Source organism: Eutrema salsugineum, unplaced genomic scaffold, assembly GCF_000478725.1.
Source record: "Eutrema salsugineum unplaced genomic scaffold, Eutsalg1_0 scaffold_3, whole genome shotgun sequence".
Lineage (NCBI taxonomy): Eukaryota > Viridiplantae > Streptophyta > Magnoliopsida > Brassicales > Brassicaceae > Eutrema > Eutrema salsugineum.
In genome coordinates, this window is record NW_006256756.1 from 13563765 (window position 1) to 13577551 (window position 13787).

The following is a 13787-nucleotide window of genomic DNA, read 5'->3' on the forward strand; positions in this document are numbered from 1 at the left end:
AATTCTTTAATGAGTGATTCCCTTAAGAGTTTTTTCACCCTCTGATAGTCTATCTCCCCTTGCGAGTAAGTGCTCAAGCATTCTCTGCCTGGAGAGCATCTTTTTGTGTGCTATGTCCTGTTGTTTTATTTCCCACATGTTGGTGAAGTCTATCATTTCCTCTTCAACTCCCCGAACAGCCTTTTTACCTTTGGCTTTCTTGGCAGACTTCACACCAGGGGGCCGTACCTCTGCTGTCTCCTCTCCTTGACAACCAGGTTGATCGGAATCTGGCTTAGATGAGTCAACATCTCCTTTTTTCCGTTTTTTGTGATCAGCATCTTTTACAGCCGAGGATGAGCTCCACTTTTGGTCATGCCTCAGTTCCCTCCAGGCATGCTCAAGGCCATACTTAAACCCGTGATCATTGAGGAAGATTTGATGAGCATTCTTCATCACGTCGTTTTTGTTTTGGCCACTGCTTTGCTCTTTCAATGCTGCTTCATAGCTCCCTACAAACTTACATGTTTGATCATTGATTCGGCCCCAACACTTCTTAAAGTGACTTTGAGTTCTGTTTTGATAGTTAGCTAAGAGTGGACTCGAGTTGAATAAGTTTGCTATGCGGCTCCAAAAGGCTCCTGCTCTTTGGTCATTACCAACGACAGGATCTTTGCTGGTGTTTAACCAAGAAGAGATCAGAAAAACGTCTTCAGTTGGATGCCACTTCCTCCTTGATGTCCGATCCTCACTCTGCTGTGTGCTAAACGTTGGAACTTGTGAGGATGCAAGATCTACAGTCGGTGCGAATGACAAAGATATTTCCTCTTGGCTGTTTAGGAGGTTTAAAAAACTCTGGGAGTTACCATATGGGTTCGGTGAATCCATAGGATGGTAAGAGAAGAAAGCTTTTTAGAAAGTACATGGTATGAACGGGCAAGAGAAGGTTTAAAAAGTATGAATGGAGTATGAACGGGTAAGAAAAGGGTGTGGCACAGAAAAGGGGTATGAACGGCTAAGATAAGGGTTTCAAAGTGTAAGAGACAAGGGTTTCATCAATGTCTATATTATATAAGGATTACTCATTCTTGATTTTTAGGTTAGAGTTTTTGTTTTCGTGTGTAAGTGTTATTTAAGTTTTGTTACTTTTGCAATGAATGAAGACAGACGCATTAACTCGTCAATTAAACAGATGTGAGCTTTGACAAGATTGGCTTTAACTTTCGACCTAACAACTATTTACCCTAATCTAAACCAGCAATATTGACAAGAAAGACCATTACTAACCACCTTACTAGTTTAAAAGCAATAACTACAAACCGACCTTGTTTAAACGCATGACCGCATTCTCGTTAGACTCCAACTATTACGTTCCTTAGCCCATTTACTTTCATCAAAGACACCTCGCACAACAAACCAAGTCATCAGTAACCGAATACAACAAGAACAAAATATTAAACGAAGCAAAGAAAAAGTGTAATTACCTTTGTGTGCTTGCCTGCCTCATACGCCAAACCTGTCAGGGTCATACACAGAAATACGAAAGCAAAACCAAAGATATATACAAAGCAATAACCAAACAAAGGAAATAGATAGATGACATAAGTTTAGTGTCTTAAAGAGGTCAACAAGGGCTTAAACAAGTAGCCAACAACATACAAAACATAGCCAACAACAGCCAACAGCAGTCAACAGCCGCCTTAACATGTAGCCGGTCAAAGCAGTTAAGACAACATGAAGGAGATTGCCGCTATGACACAAAAAAAAACAAAGTAGCAGATAGTTATCACCTTGGTTAGCCATCTCCTGTTTCAGGGTTGATAGTTCACCCTGCAGCACCCTTAGTTCCTCACGTATTTCACCTTGGCTAGCCATCTCTTGCTTCAGGGTTGATACTTCACCGTGCATCACCCTTAGCTCCTTATGTGTTTTTGCTTGGTTAGCCTTCTCGCTCAAGTAAAGGTTGGAAACTTCGCCCTCAAGCTCCATTAGCTCCTCCCTTAGTCCTCCAATGCTCTGTACCGGAAGTCTTTGCAGCCCAAACATGTCCTCCTTTTGCTCTCGAATCCTCATTCCCAATATACCGATCTCCTCTTCCACAGCCTCTTCCCACCACTTAAAGATATGCTCCGGTGTCTTCCACTGCACAAATGACTTAAGCTAAAATCAACCTTTTATATAACTTCCAAAAAATTGACTAGCAAATGTAACCGATTAACTTACGTCATCTATCCACTCAGGAGACACATAGAATTTGCGTCCATTACTGTCCGTCTCTGCATCTTTGGACACACATTTAACCTTCAGCTGTTTTCCGCAAAAACATTTCTCCGGTATGCCGTAGTTGGCATCACCGTAGGCCCACCGCAGGTCTTCAATGGGTTCATCATCAGAGGAAGGGTCGCTGTAGCTTATAGGCTTGATCTGCAATGAACAACAGCAAGCAAACTTAACGATGATGCACAAAAAAGAAGGTAAAAACAATGATCCAGAGTCTAAACGCAACCAAAATTCATCAAATGCATACAAGGAATATATGTAGAAAACACCTCAAATCAAGCGATTCGAAAACCCACAAATGATCCCATTTACGAAACCCTCATCTGCTTTGTATCACTGAATTCGATATGTTACAACACAACTAGATAATCAATAAACTTCTTCAAACGCATAAGTAATTACATGAAAAACCCCTCAAATCAATCGATTAAAAAACCCCCAAATTTTGTCAATTACGAAACCTTAATCTGATTTATATCACCGAATTCGATATGTTACAAGCCGTTAACAACTGTTAATGAACACAATTCAATCAACCACAGACTCAGATGCTTTGACAAAACCCGTTAAATCCCAAAACCCAAAGAACTATAAATTTTTCCAGAAACCCAAAACCCTAATTCTATCGAAATCAACGAAAACAAACATGAAACACCAAGCGAGGATACCCTCGCGTACCTTGGTAACCAACCGGAGATGTTGCTCGGGATTATCGGCTCCGGTTACGGCGATTTGCTTCGAGGAATTTCCAGTCGCCGATTTCGTCGCCGATTTCGTCGCCTACGGTGATGAGAGGAAAAGTCGAGATCGGTTTTGTCCTTGGTCGAAAAATGACCCCAAAAAATTTTATCTCCATTAAACCCACGCACCAATCATAACACGCCATGTACTCGATGATACTCGATTGATACGAGATCATCAGTATCACTGCAGTCATACGGTATCACTGGAAATGGGCCGTTTTTAATTAGTTTTAACACAAAAAAATTGCACGGGCCCACTTATGAACCCGCTATGAACCCGCGATGGAGATGCCCTAAGGAATCACTACTCAACCTCGATAAAACCAAAAATTCATTCAAATTGGTGAGCTAAGGCACTGAACGTAAAGATTTTCAAATTTTAAAACCATTCATGGTGGATCAGGCAGAGTGAACAGAGACGTTAAAAATGATCTTGAAGTGTAAAACAAGGACAATTGCAAGTAGCAAGGGACAACTCTTTCTTCTGAGCTCCACACTTCTCTCAACTCCAACTCAACTTTAGACTCAAACACGTTATTTCTTTGTTCTTGTTCTTGTAAATACCTCTTGAGAATCAAAATACTATATCCAATTCACTCCGCAAAAACCTTGTCCAAATTGCTTAGGAATCCTACTCGTTCTCATGGAGCAACAGAACGTTCAATAGTCTCTCGGTTCTTCTTTAAGTGTTTTAATTGGTTTTGCGCCTTTAGAGATAGTTTTTTTTATGGGGCAATTATATTTATAGGACAAAAAAACTGTAGTATTGTCCTCTTAATACTTTTTCAAATTTGACCACTTTTGGACAAAAATACCATTTATTTATAATTACGAATATTTTAAAAAATATTTTTATAATCTAAATTTTTTTGAAAAATTTTGAAAAGGGAAGACAAAGACATTTCATAACATATTTTTGCCAAAAAAAAATTTAAAACAATTTTTGACAAATGTTCTATGAATTAGTAGAAAACACATTCTATAAATCTATAAATTTATAGAATAGACTATATACTATTTCATTAGTTTTCTACTAAATATATAAAATTAGTTATCTACAGTTTTTCTATGTTCTACAAAGTTATGAAACCGTATTCTACAACCTTTTCATTGTTCTACAGTTTAGTAGAATTATCTTTCTATAATTATCTCTTTGTTCTACATCTTATTAGAATTACATTTCTACGGAAACGCTTTGTTCTATAATTATAGAACATTTATTCTACAATTCGGTTAACAGAATCTCCGAGAATCTAGGATCAGATCTAGAGAATCTAGGATCAGATCTAGAGAATCTAGGATCAGATCTAGAGAATCTAGGATCAGATCTAGAGAATATATTTCTTTATTTTTCGAATTATTTAATTTCTTAATTATTTTTTAAAATTTTTATTTCTTTCCTAATCAGATCTAGAGAATATATTTCTTTCCTTTTCGAATCTATTTCTTTCTTTTTTCAAATAAATTTGATATCATAAATTTTAATTAATATGGGTTAATTCGAATTAGAAGGATAGAAGAAGTTAAATTATTAGTAGAAGTATTAGAGGGACAAAATTTACTACATAAATAGTAAAGGGACAATAATTATGTTTATTTGTCTTATATTTTTAATTCTTTCTTTTTTTATTTGTAATTTTTACACAACAAGAATAACAACATATTCAACAGCCATTGTTTTTGGAGAATCATCGCAATTAAGGTACTCCGACAACTTTCCAACAACTGCGTATCAATCTGAATCAGAGTCTCGCAATATAGGTTGCCTCGGAAAGTTAGCTAGGAAACTGTTCAGAAAAACTCGTCAAAACAGAATCTGGAAAACTTCTCGGAAATTGGCTACGAATTCTAAGGACTTCACACCAGCCACGATCAGATTTACCGGAAATGCATCAAAATTTTACCGAGAACTTTAATTTTTTGTTTCTAAACTAAAATAATGGTATTACATCGAATCTCAAAATCTTGTTTTGGGTGCATCGAATCTCAAACTTCTTGCTTTGGGTGTCATCAAATCTCAAAATAATTATACAGACATGAGTGTATGTACTTTTTCTTCACAAAACAAAAGTCAAAGCTCTTGGTTAAGCTGCATCGCCGTGAGAGAAAGGATCACTGCACCACTGCTGCACCTCAAGTTGCTTGATATATTCATATTTTTGCATGTTTAGGATGCAATTTTGGTCTAAGAATTGAATCCCATTCATACATTTAAGAAAAATTCTTCATGTTTTATCTTTGTTTTAGAGTTTTAGTATTTTGCATTAGGTTCAAGTGAGTCTTGCATGTTTGGAGTGTCTATTAGGTACTTTGGAAGTCATTTGGAGTGGAAAATGGTGGAACCTGGTGAAAAAATGGTGAAAGGAGCAAAAATGACGAAAATGAGTTTTGGAGGTTTGTAGGCTAAAAACCTTATTGCAGGAAGGTTTTTCTTGGCTAAAACTGTTTACCGGGTAGCTTCTGTCGACCAAAACCTGTACCACCGTACGTGAGCATCGGCCAAAAACTCCTGATCGCCGAAATGTTCCAAAAATGACCAGAGACGAAGCCTTTCCAAGCCGATTCAGCTTCAAGTGTCTTTATCAAAATTTGAGAGCGTTGAGTCTAGTTTCCAGAACATTTTGAATCACATGATTTGGAGCAGTAAGATGAAAGTTATTGCAATTGAAAGAAGGAGATGTCTCGGAGCCATTTCCAGATCATTACAGTGCACCTCAAAGATCGGCTGTCCGGGAAACCTTGCTCTCCCTGCATGCAGTTGGGTTATTCACCAAAGTTTTAACTGGTTGAGTGATCTTTCCTGTCGACATTGTTTCAAGTCATTTGGAGCTGTGAGCTAAAAGCTACCGGGAGAAGAAGACAAGCATGTCAATTTGGGTTTCAAGAAATGCATTTGTGCTAAGTGTTTTTCTATACCTCGGCATCAACCCTTGAGTATGTCTTTGGCGAGGCCTATTTACAAAAATTTTGGGCAATCCCTCAGGCTGACCCCTCGCCCTATTCTATGCCAAGGCCTCCTTTATTGAACATAAAAAGCCTTAAAACGACTAAGTATCAAGGCTGAAGCATCAAAGAGGTTTTCTTGAATTCTGCTAAGTATTGGACTCAGCCTCAGCATGGACACCTCGGTACAACTATCCCGAGGTCCTCCTGAACGAGGCCCCTTGGCCTGAATCCCTCGGTACAGTTAGGCCGAGGTGGATTTCTGAATGTATTATTCAAGACCTCGACATCACCCCTCGCCTTGTTCCATATCGAGGTGTTCCAATCCGAATGAAATGTTTGATACCTCGACCTGACCCCTCGACATGCACTATAACGAGGCCTCTTGTCACGTTTTCCCAGTTCACAAACACTTTGCTCCAACAGTCAGATTCAAAGCCTGATCAAAGCCAAAGATTCATGCAAGTTCTTGGTATGTTCATCATATCAACCCAAATTACAAGACCCCTCGCCATCAACCCCTCGGCATAGACATCTTCACCAAGCCGAGGAGCTCACCCAACAGCACGTGAATACCGGGCCAGTACCCGGTTTGTCCCGGGTTGACCTGGTCCAGTTTACTCAGCTATAAATACATTTTTGGGAAAAACCGTAAGTATCTTTTGTTCCATTTTTAGTCTTTTGCCTCTTTTGTGAAAAAACTCATATTTTGTCAAGAGATATCTTTGAGTTAATCAGATTTAAAGTTGTTTCTTAACCAAGCCAAGGTGTGTCTCCGAATGAAAAGTGCAATCCCTCGGGCTGACCCCTTGGGGTGATGTCTACCGAAGTCTGGAAAGGTTTTTCTTTGAGACTAAGTAAAAATGGAGGCCTCGGTATGAACCCCTCGGCATAACCAAGCCGAGGGGAGTTTCCGAATGAAAATGGCAATCCCTCGGGCTAACCCCTCGTGGTGGAGCATACCGAGGCATTATTTCCGAATGAAAATGTCAAAGCCTCGGTGTGATGCATCAAGGTGGCACATGCTGAGGCCTTCACGCATTAAACCCAGAAAACAAGACCCCCTCGGCATAGACACCTCACCATAAGACACCTAGGGGCTTGTGCATGAGCTGTGGGAACAAAGAGTTTCAAAAACATGGGTCAAAGGTGCAGGGTAAAAAGACAATGTCTGGAGTCTTTGAGGGTGTTGACGAGTCAACATGGATCTATTGTACAACATTCCAAAACCTTGCAAAGACTCCACTTTTCCGCCATAACCCGAGTTTGCTCTCTCTTTACCTTCTTGCACTTAGAAACTCCATAACTCTTTCATTTCTACATCACATTGAGTGATTCAAAGTGCATTGAGCTCGTGTTGAAGTTTTCTATCCTGCATTCTAACCAAATTTAGCTCGAACATTGTGAATCCCAAGGTATTTCGTTCAAAAGCAATCATCTTTTTCCATGTGCTTTAATGGTGATTTTTGAGTTGCATTTTCTGGAATCGGGTTTTTTAGGTTGTTAGATGCCTTGAGAGTTATTTTAGAAATTGTGAAAGAATAGACAACACATGAAAAACTGGTTCTCGCCTAGAAATTCACATGTTCTTGAATTTTGAAAATTCATGAGAAAATGTCACCTTAAATCGGTTTTAATGGTTTAATGATTTCTTGCTGAGTTGTTTGCTATACATTGTTGTTTAGCATTGCTAAAATAATTTTTGATTCATACATAGCTTGAGAAATCATTTGCCATTCACTCTTGACAAAAAAACCGATTCTTGCATTTTCTCATGTACTTGGTGAATTTGGTGGATTTCCTCTTGGTACTTAACTTGTGTTTGAGAAGTGTTTTGCAGATGACAGGGAGACCAGCAGCTTTAGCCCCAAAGAATCAAACTCAACCATAACAGAACAACGGTAAAGCTATAGCTTCAGCAAAGTCTGGTGGATCAAGCAAGAACACCAAGAAACCCACAAAGAAAGGTGATGGAGAACCAGCTGCAAACAGGGCAAAGAAAACTGAGCTTGCTCTTATGGTAGTACCTGATCCAAAGGGAAAAGGAAAGCAGATAGCTTTGGTATCAGATGATGAGCAAACTGAAAGTGATGCTGAAAGAGAACTTGTTTCTGAGCCGGCCAAGAAGAGTGATCAAGCGGCCAAGAAGAAAGACACGAAGGCTGAGAAGCAAGAGGAGCGTGAGATAACTGTTGAGGAGTACAAGCACCAGTTTGACAAGTAAAGTGTGGCTCAAAAAAGATTTCCTGATGAGGAGGTGATGAAGAAGATTGGTATTCTTGGGGATGTGAAGTTTATCTTTCAAAACATGGGCATGGAAGCTTTCTTTGACATGAGAGAGGTGGCCTATGAGAAGATCACTCAGAAGTTTCTTGACACTTTTGAAGTCTACATCTATGGAAAGAGAGATCAAAAGAGACTCCAAGGAAACGGCTTGGGTTCACTAGAAGTGTGGGAGAAGGTTTCACTGAAAAGTTCAAGTACCAAAGAGGAGAGATTGAAGCTCTTTGGGAAACCATTGCCTTAGGGGTTTATGGTGGTGGAAAAAGCAAGACAAGCTGGATCAGGAATCCAGCTATCAGATATGCCAATAAGGTTTTATCCAGCATTTTTTTCATCACTTACAACCCTGGAGTTATTCATTCAAGGAATTTGGAATGAAGCCTTTCATCACCCACACCAGAAACAAGAATGAGTACTATGGTCCTTATCAGGTGTCCAATCTTAGTGCATTTATGGCAATTCAGATGCTGGTCTACAAGGAGAATGCATGGTGTGATAGGAGGAAGAGAGGTGCTAGGAGTTTGCAAAATGGTTGGCTCGTGAAAAAAAATTTTGAAAGCAAGAGGATTTGAATTCCCTGAGACAAAAGCAACACCTGACCGCCATAATGAAGCTTACCTGACCAAGACTGGTTTCTTTGAAGGCAAAATTGGAGATAGCTTGGCTTACAGCTTAAAGCTCCTTGTGGAAGACAGTATTCAAGTCCTTCTACCAAACCAGTCCATCACTTCACTCAAGGATAAATGCAATGTCTCCTTTATTCTCCTTAAGGATCAGCTGTATAACCCAGAAACAGACCCACCACTTCACAAAGGCAAAAAGCATGATAAAGCTGGACCAAGTGAGCCCCAAGATGAACCTCCCACTGCTGAACCTGATGGTGATAAATCCCAAGGTCGTCCAAGCAGAATGGGTGCAAACAGATAACATTTTGACCCATATGTATGGGGTTCATAGGACCACCACACTCACAAGTTATACAGCAGAGTCAATGGTCTTCAGTAGTGGTGCAAATGGCAAGACAAGACCATCCACAAGCTTGTTAAGTGTGTGAGCATCTCAGGAAGAAGGTCAAGAAGCTCACAGCACCCGCTTCACCAGAGAGAAACTCGGCCACAACTCCAGCACCAGTTCAAAGAGAAGAGATTGGAGAAAGCTCCATACCTTGTCCACCAGAGATGCCACCGGGTAAGTAAGCTTGGATTGATCCAGCAACAGCTTTTCTCCCTGAGTCACCAGAAAGCAGTCCATCAATGGGTCCATCTCCATCATGTTCCACATCCAACCCCATATACTATGTGGGGTCCGACCTCAGTGATTAGGTACCACTCCAACCTCTTGTATATATGCATATAGTTCTTGATTTTTCATTTTGCATTTTCCTTGCTTTTGGTTTTCGCTCCTCTTTCATATTTTTATAACACAAGAGACAGTGTTATTTAAGTGTGGAGGAGGGGTTTAGTGTCTACTAACCATGTTTCCTTTGATCTTATTTGCTATTTAAGAGTCTTGAGTCTCATTGATCATGCATTAGTATCTATAGTGTATAAAAAGCCCAAAATTTGAAAAATCTGAAAAAATTTCACAAAAGCTGTTCATTTAGTTGCATTCACATTTAGGATTGAGTCTAGAGTTGCATAATCATATAGGTTTGCATCATTTGCATGGGAGTAATGATAGGTTTCTTTGAGAGAGCAATATCTTAAGAATTTAGTTCATGGCCCCAGCTATTAGTTCTCTAGTGCTTGCAAAACTGGTATGAAATCAAGGGTGAACCATGCTTGGAACTAGTGTCTCAATGCTTCTGTGTTAGTTGGATCAATTTGTGATTAACTCCAGCCTTGTTTAAGTCAAAACCATAATTTGACAATCCAATTATCATGTTTGTGTATATCATTGTGAATTCATGGGTACCATAAAATATTTGAGCTCTCTTATCCTTTTTTGCCACTCTTTCTAGCTCAAATAGCTGTTCTCCCATCTTGAGACAGTTCCCTGCCTTTAGCCAAACCGTCTTTGAAGCCAAAAACCCTTAGTGTGTGCATATGTGTGAGGCCTTGTTTCTAGTAGACTTGGTAAAAAGTGTTGGGTTTAGAGCGAGAGAGATAGGGCTGCATGTAGATACTAGTCCATCATCAAGGGCTAGTCTAGGTTTAGGCGAGGGTATGGGAGTTTGTTTGGGTGTGTGAGCTGAAAGAAAAATCTTGAGAGGTGGAAATGAGAGAGAAAATGGTGCTGTATATGGAGAGTGAGAAATGAAAAGAAAGCTCTAAGCTTAAGTGTAAAGTATCTAGAAAAGAAAAGACAAGAATCAAAAAGAGAGAGACTAAATAAATAAAAGAGAGCTAAGTGTTTGAATGAACAAAATCTCACTAAGTGTTTGAAAAGAAAAACTAACATTCCCCTAGATATAAAATGAAAAGAAGTGAAATGAGAGCTGGTGTGAATTAAAGGCAAATGCCATTGGGAAAAGGTAGCTTAGGAAGAGAGACTTCATGGGTTTAGAGTAAGGAGTGAAAGCATCTTTTGGTTGAGGGTAGATGAAGTTCTATCTTTGTATGCAACCATTGCTTTTTACCCTTAGCATTTTACTAAAGTCTACTATTTCTTGAGAGATCTCTTTGCATGGAGTAACTAGTGACTTACATTGAGATCATTTTAATCTCAAAACACAGTCCCAAGCCAAATGAATTCACATGATTTGCAAGAGCATGATCCACATGAAACTTCAATGAATGTCAAAGGGCTGGAGTTAGGGATTCTTGTAAAGGTCTACACTTAAGTTTGGTTCATTTGGTGATAAGTATGGCTAGTTTTTATGAGTACCCCTGTTTGCATTGCAATTTATAACTCCTAACTAAGACCATGAGCTTGAATTCTTTTGATGATCAACTTTCTCTCTTTAAAGAAATGTGAACTCCCGTACTCCAAACCTCTCTCTCATTTGTTCTTTATGCTTGAAGGCAAGCAAAGGATAAGTGTGGGGGAGTTGATATATTCATATCTTTGCATGTTTAGGATGCATTTCTGGGCCAAGAATTGAGTCCCATTCATACATTTTAGAAAGATTCTTCATTTTTTATCTTTGTTTTAGAGTTTTAGGATTTTGTATTAGGTCCAAGTGAGTCTTGCATGTTTGGAGAGTCTATTAGGTACTTTATAGGTCACTTGGAGTGGAAAAGGGTGGAACCTGGTGAAGAAATGGTGAAAGAAGAAGGAAAAATAAAGAAAATGGGTTTTGAGGTTTATCGGCTAAAAACCTTACCGCAGGAAGGTTTTTCTCGGCCAAAAGTGCTTACCGGGTAGCTTCTGTTGATGGAAACCTGTACCGCGGTATGTGAGCATCAGCCAAAAATTCCTGATCGCCGATACATTCCAAAGATTACCAGAGACGAATCCTTTCCGAGCTTATTCAGCTTCTGATGCTTCATCACGATTTGAGAACGTTGAGTTTAGTTTCCAGAACATTTTTAATCACCTGATTTGGAGCAGTGAGATGAAATTTATTGCAATCGGAAGAAGGAGATGTCTTGCAGCCATTTTCGGATCATTCTGGTGCACCTCAAAGATTGGCCGTCCGGGAAACCTTGCTCTCCCTGGATGCAGTTGGGTTCTTCACCAAAGTTTGAGCTGGTTGAGTGATCTTTCCTGTAGAATTTGTTTCAAGTCATTTGAAGCTGTGAGCTAAAAGCTACTGGGAGCAGAAGACAAGCATGTCAATTCAGATTTCAAGAGATGCATCTGTGCTAAGTGTTTTTCTATACCTCGACATCAACCCCTAGGTATGTCTATGGCGAGGCCTATATACGTAACTTTGGGGTGACCCCTCGCCCTATTCTATGCCAAGGCCTCCTTTGTTGAAGATAAAAGCGTTAAAACGACTAAGTATCAAGGCTGAAGCCTCAAAGATGTTTTCTTGAATTCTGCTAAGTGTTGGACCCAGCCTCGGCATGGACACCTCGGTACGACTATCCCGAGGTCCTCCTGAACGAGACCCCTAGGCCTGAACCCCTCGGTACAGTTAGGCAGAGGTGGATATCCGAAAGTTTTGTTCAAGACCTCGACATCACCCCTTGCCTTGTTCTAGACCAGGGTGTTACAATCCAAATGAAATGCTTGATAACTCGACCTGAACCCTCGACATGCATGATAACACCGTATTTTGACCACTTTTATGGATCGTTTTGAAATACTTTTTCTATGTTTTTAATTGCTTTCAAGTACTTTTATTAAGTTTTTCTAGTATTTGTAGTTCGAAGACTCTTTTCAGGTAACTTAGAGAAAAACTTAACAAAATGGATAGAAAACCAGATTTCAGCTCAGAGTCAAACCGTCAGAAAACCCTTGATTGAAGGCCTTCTCACCGTCTGATCCAGCTCAAATTTGGAGATCTTAAAGATGGAAGTATCAGCTTTCCAGCACACTTTACAGCTTAGCAATCCAACGGTTCAATCAAAATATACGCAAAGAGCAAGATGTCCCGTAAACCAGCCGGCAAGCATTTCCACCCGCGGCCAACAGAGCATTTCCCGCGGTCAGAAGCACCGCGACCGCGGCCAGCAACCCATTCCCAGCGGTCACAGCCATCCTGACCGCGGCCAACTACCTCCGAACCCTAAGTGACGCCCAGAGATGTCTTGAGCACTATAAATACATGTTTTAGGAACCCTAATTCGTATGCCTTCATATGTTCTTATTGTTTTAGAATACTTTTTAAGTTTTAGGTTTTAGGGAGAGAGAGATTTGTCTCTTGAACCCTTGTTCTTTCTTTTTCAATTTCGGTTTCTATTCTACTTTTTAATACTATGTTTTTGATTTCGTTCATCATGTCTGAGTAGTTTTATTGTTGGGATTAAGGGATTTTCGATGGGGATTTATATGTTCGATGAGGATTCCATGAGCTTTTGAGCCGAATCTTAGAACTTTTTCTTCTGAATTCGTTTTTACTGCATGAGAGTAGCGTCATGAACTACAATCTGATCCAGATGCTTGGTGACACGAAAGTGTTCATCCGGTGTCAGATCTAGTTTGGGAGAGCAAAACAAACATAGGAGTGGAAACCTACCTATGGGCGATTTGTGAATGCTGACGAGTCTTAAACATAATGCATCTCTTCTCTTCCAGGGCCAGAGTGGAAACCTACTGGTCAGGGTTGAGAGAGATAGTTGTCTATGATCACGACAGTGACGTATTCATACGTCCGTGACTCCAGTTCGAAAAGTTTAAGCTAAGATCTTATCAAATTTACTCTCTAGCAATGTTTGAATCCTTCGTACCCCTGAGAAAACTTCCCTGAACCCCAACGCTTTCTTCCTTATAGATTCACACCGTTTTTATTTCAAGCTTTAGTTCAATATTCTCATTCATTTTTTATCGATTTTCATTTAAGCAATTAGATTAGTCGTTTTTCTCATTTTTACCTGTTTTCGTTAAGTTTAGTTATTAGGTCATTTAATTCCCGTATTTTCTCCTTAAGATTCGTTTTTACATTTTAAACACATTACCAAAACCCTCACAAAACTTTCCTGGTTGTAGACTTCCTTACTTTATATTTCTTTC

At 39.6% G+C, this 13787-nt stretch overlaps 1 protein-coding gene across 1 annotated transcript; it reads right to left on the minus strand.

The window, feature by feature from the left end:
• Positions 1-6: 6 nt before the first annotated feature.
• On the minus strand, positions 7-867 carry LOC112085450 (glutathione S-transferase T3-like). Its single transcript, XM_024154664.1, has one exon. The coding sequence runs from the start codon at positions 865-867 to the stop codon at positions 7-9; it is 861 nt and encodes a 286-aa protein (XP_024010432.1).
• Positions 868-13787: the final 12920 nt, after the last annotated feature.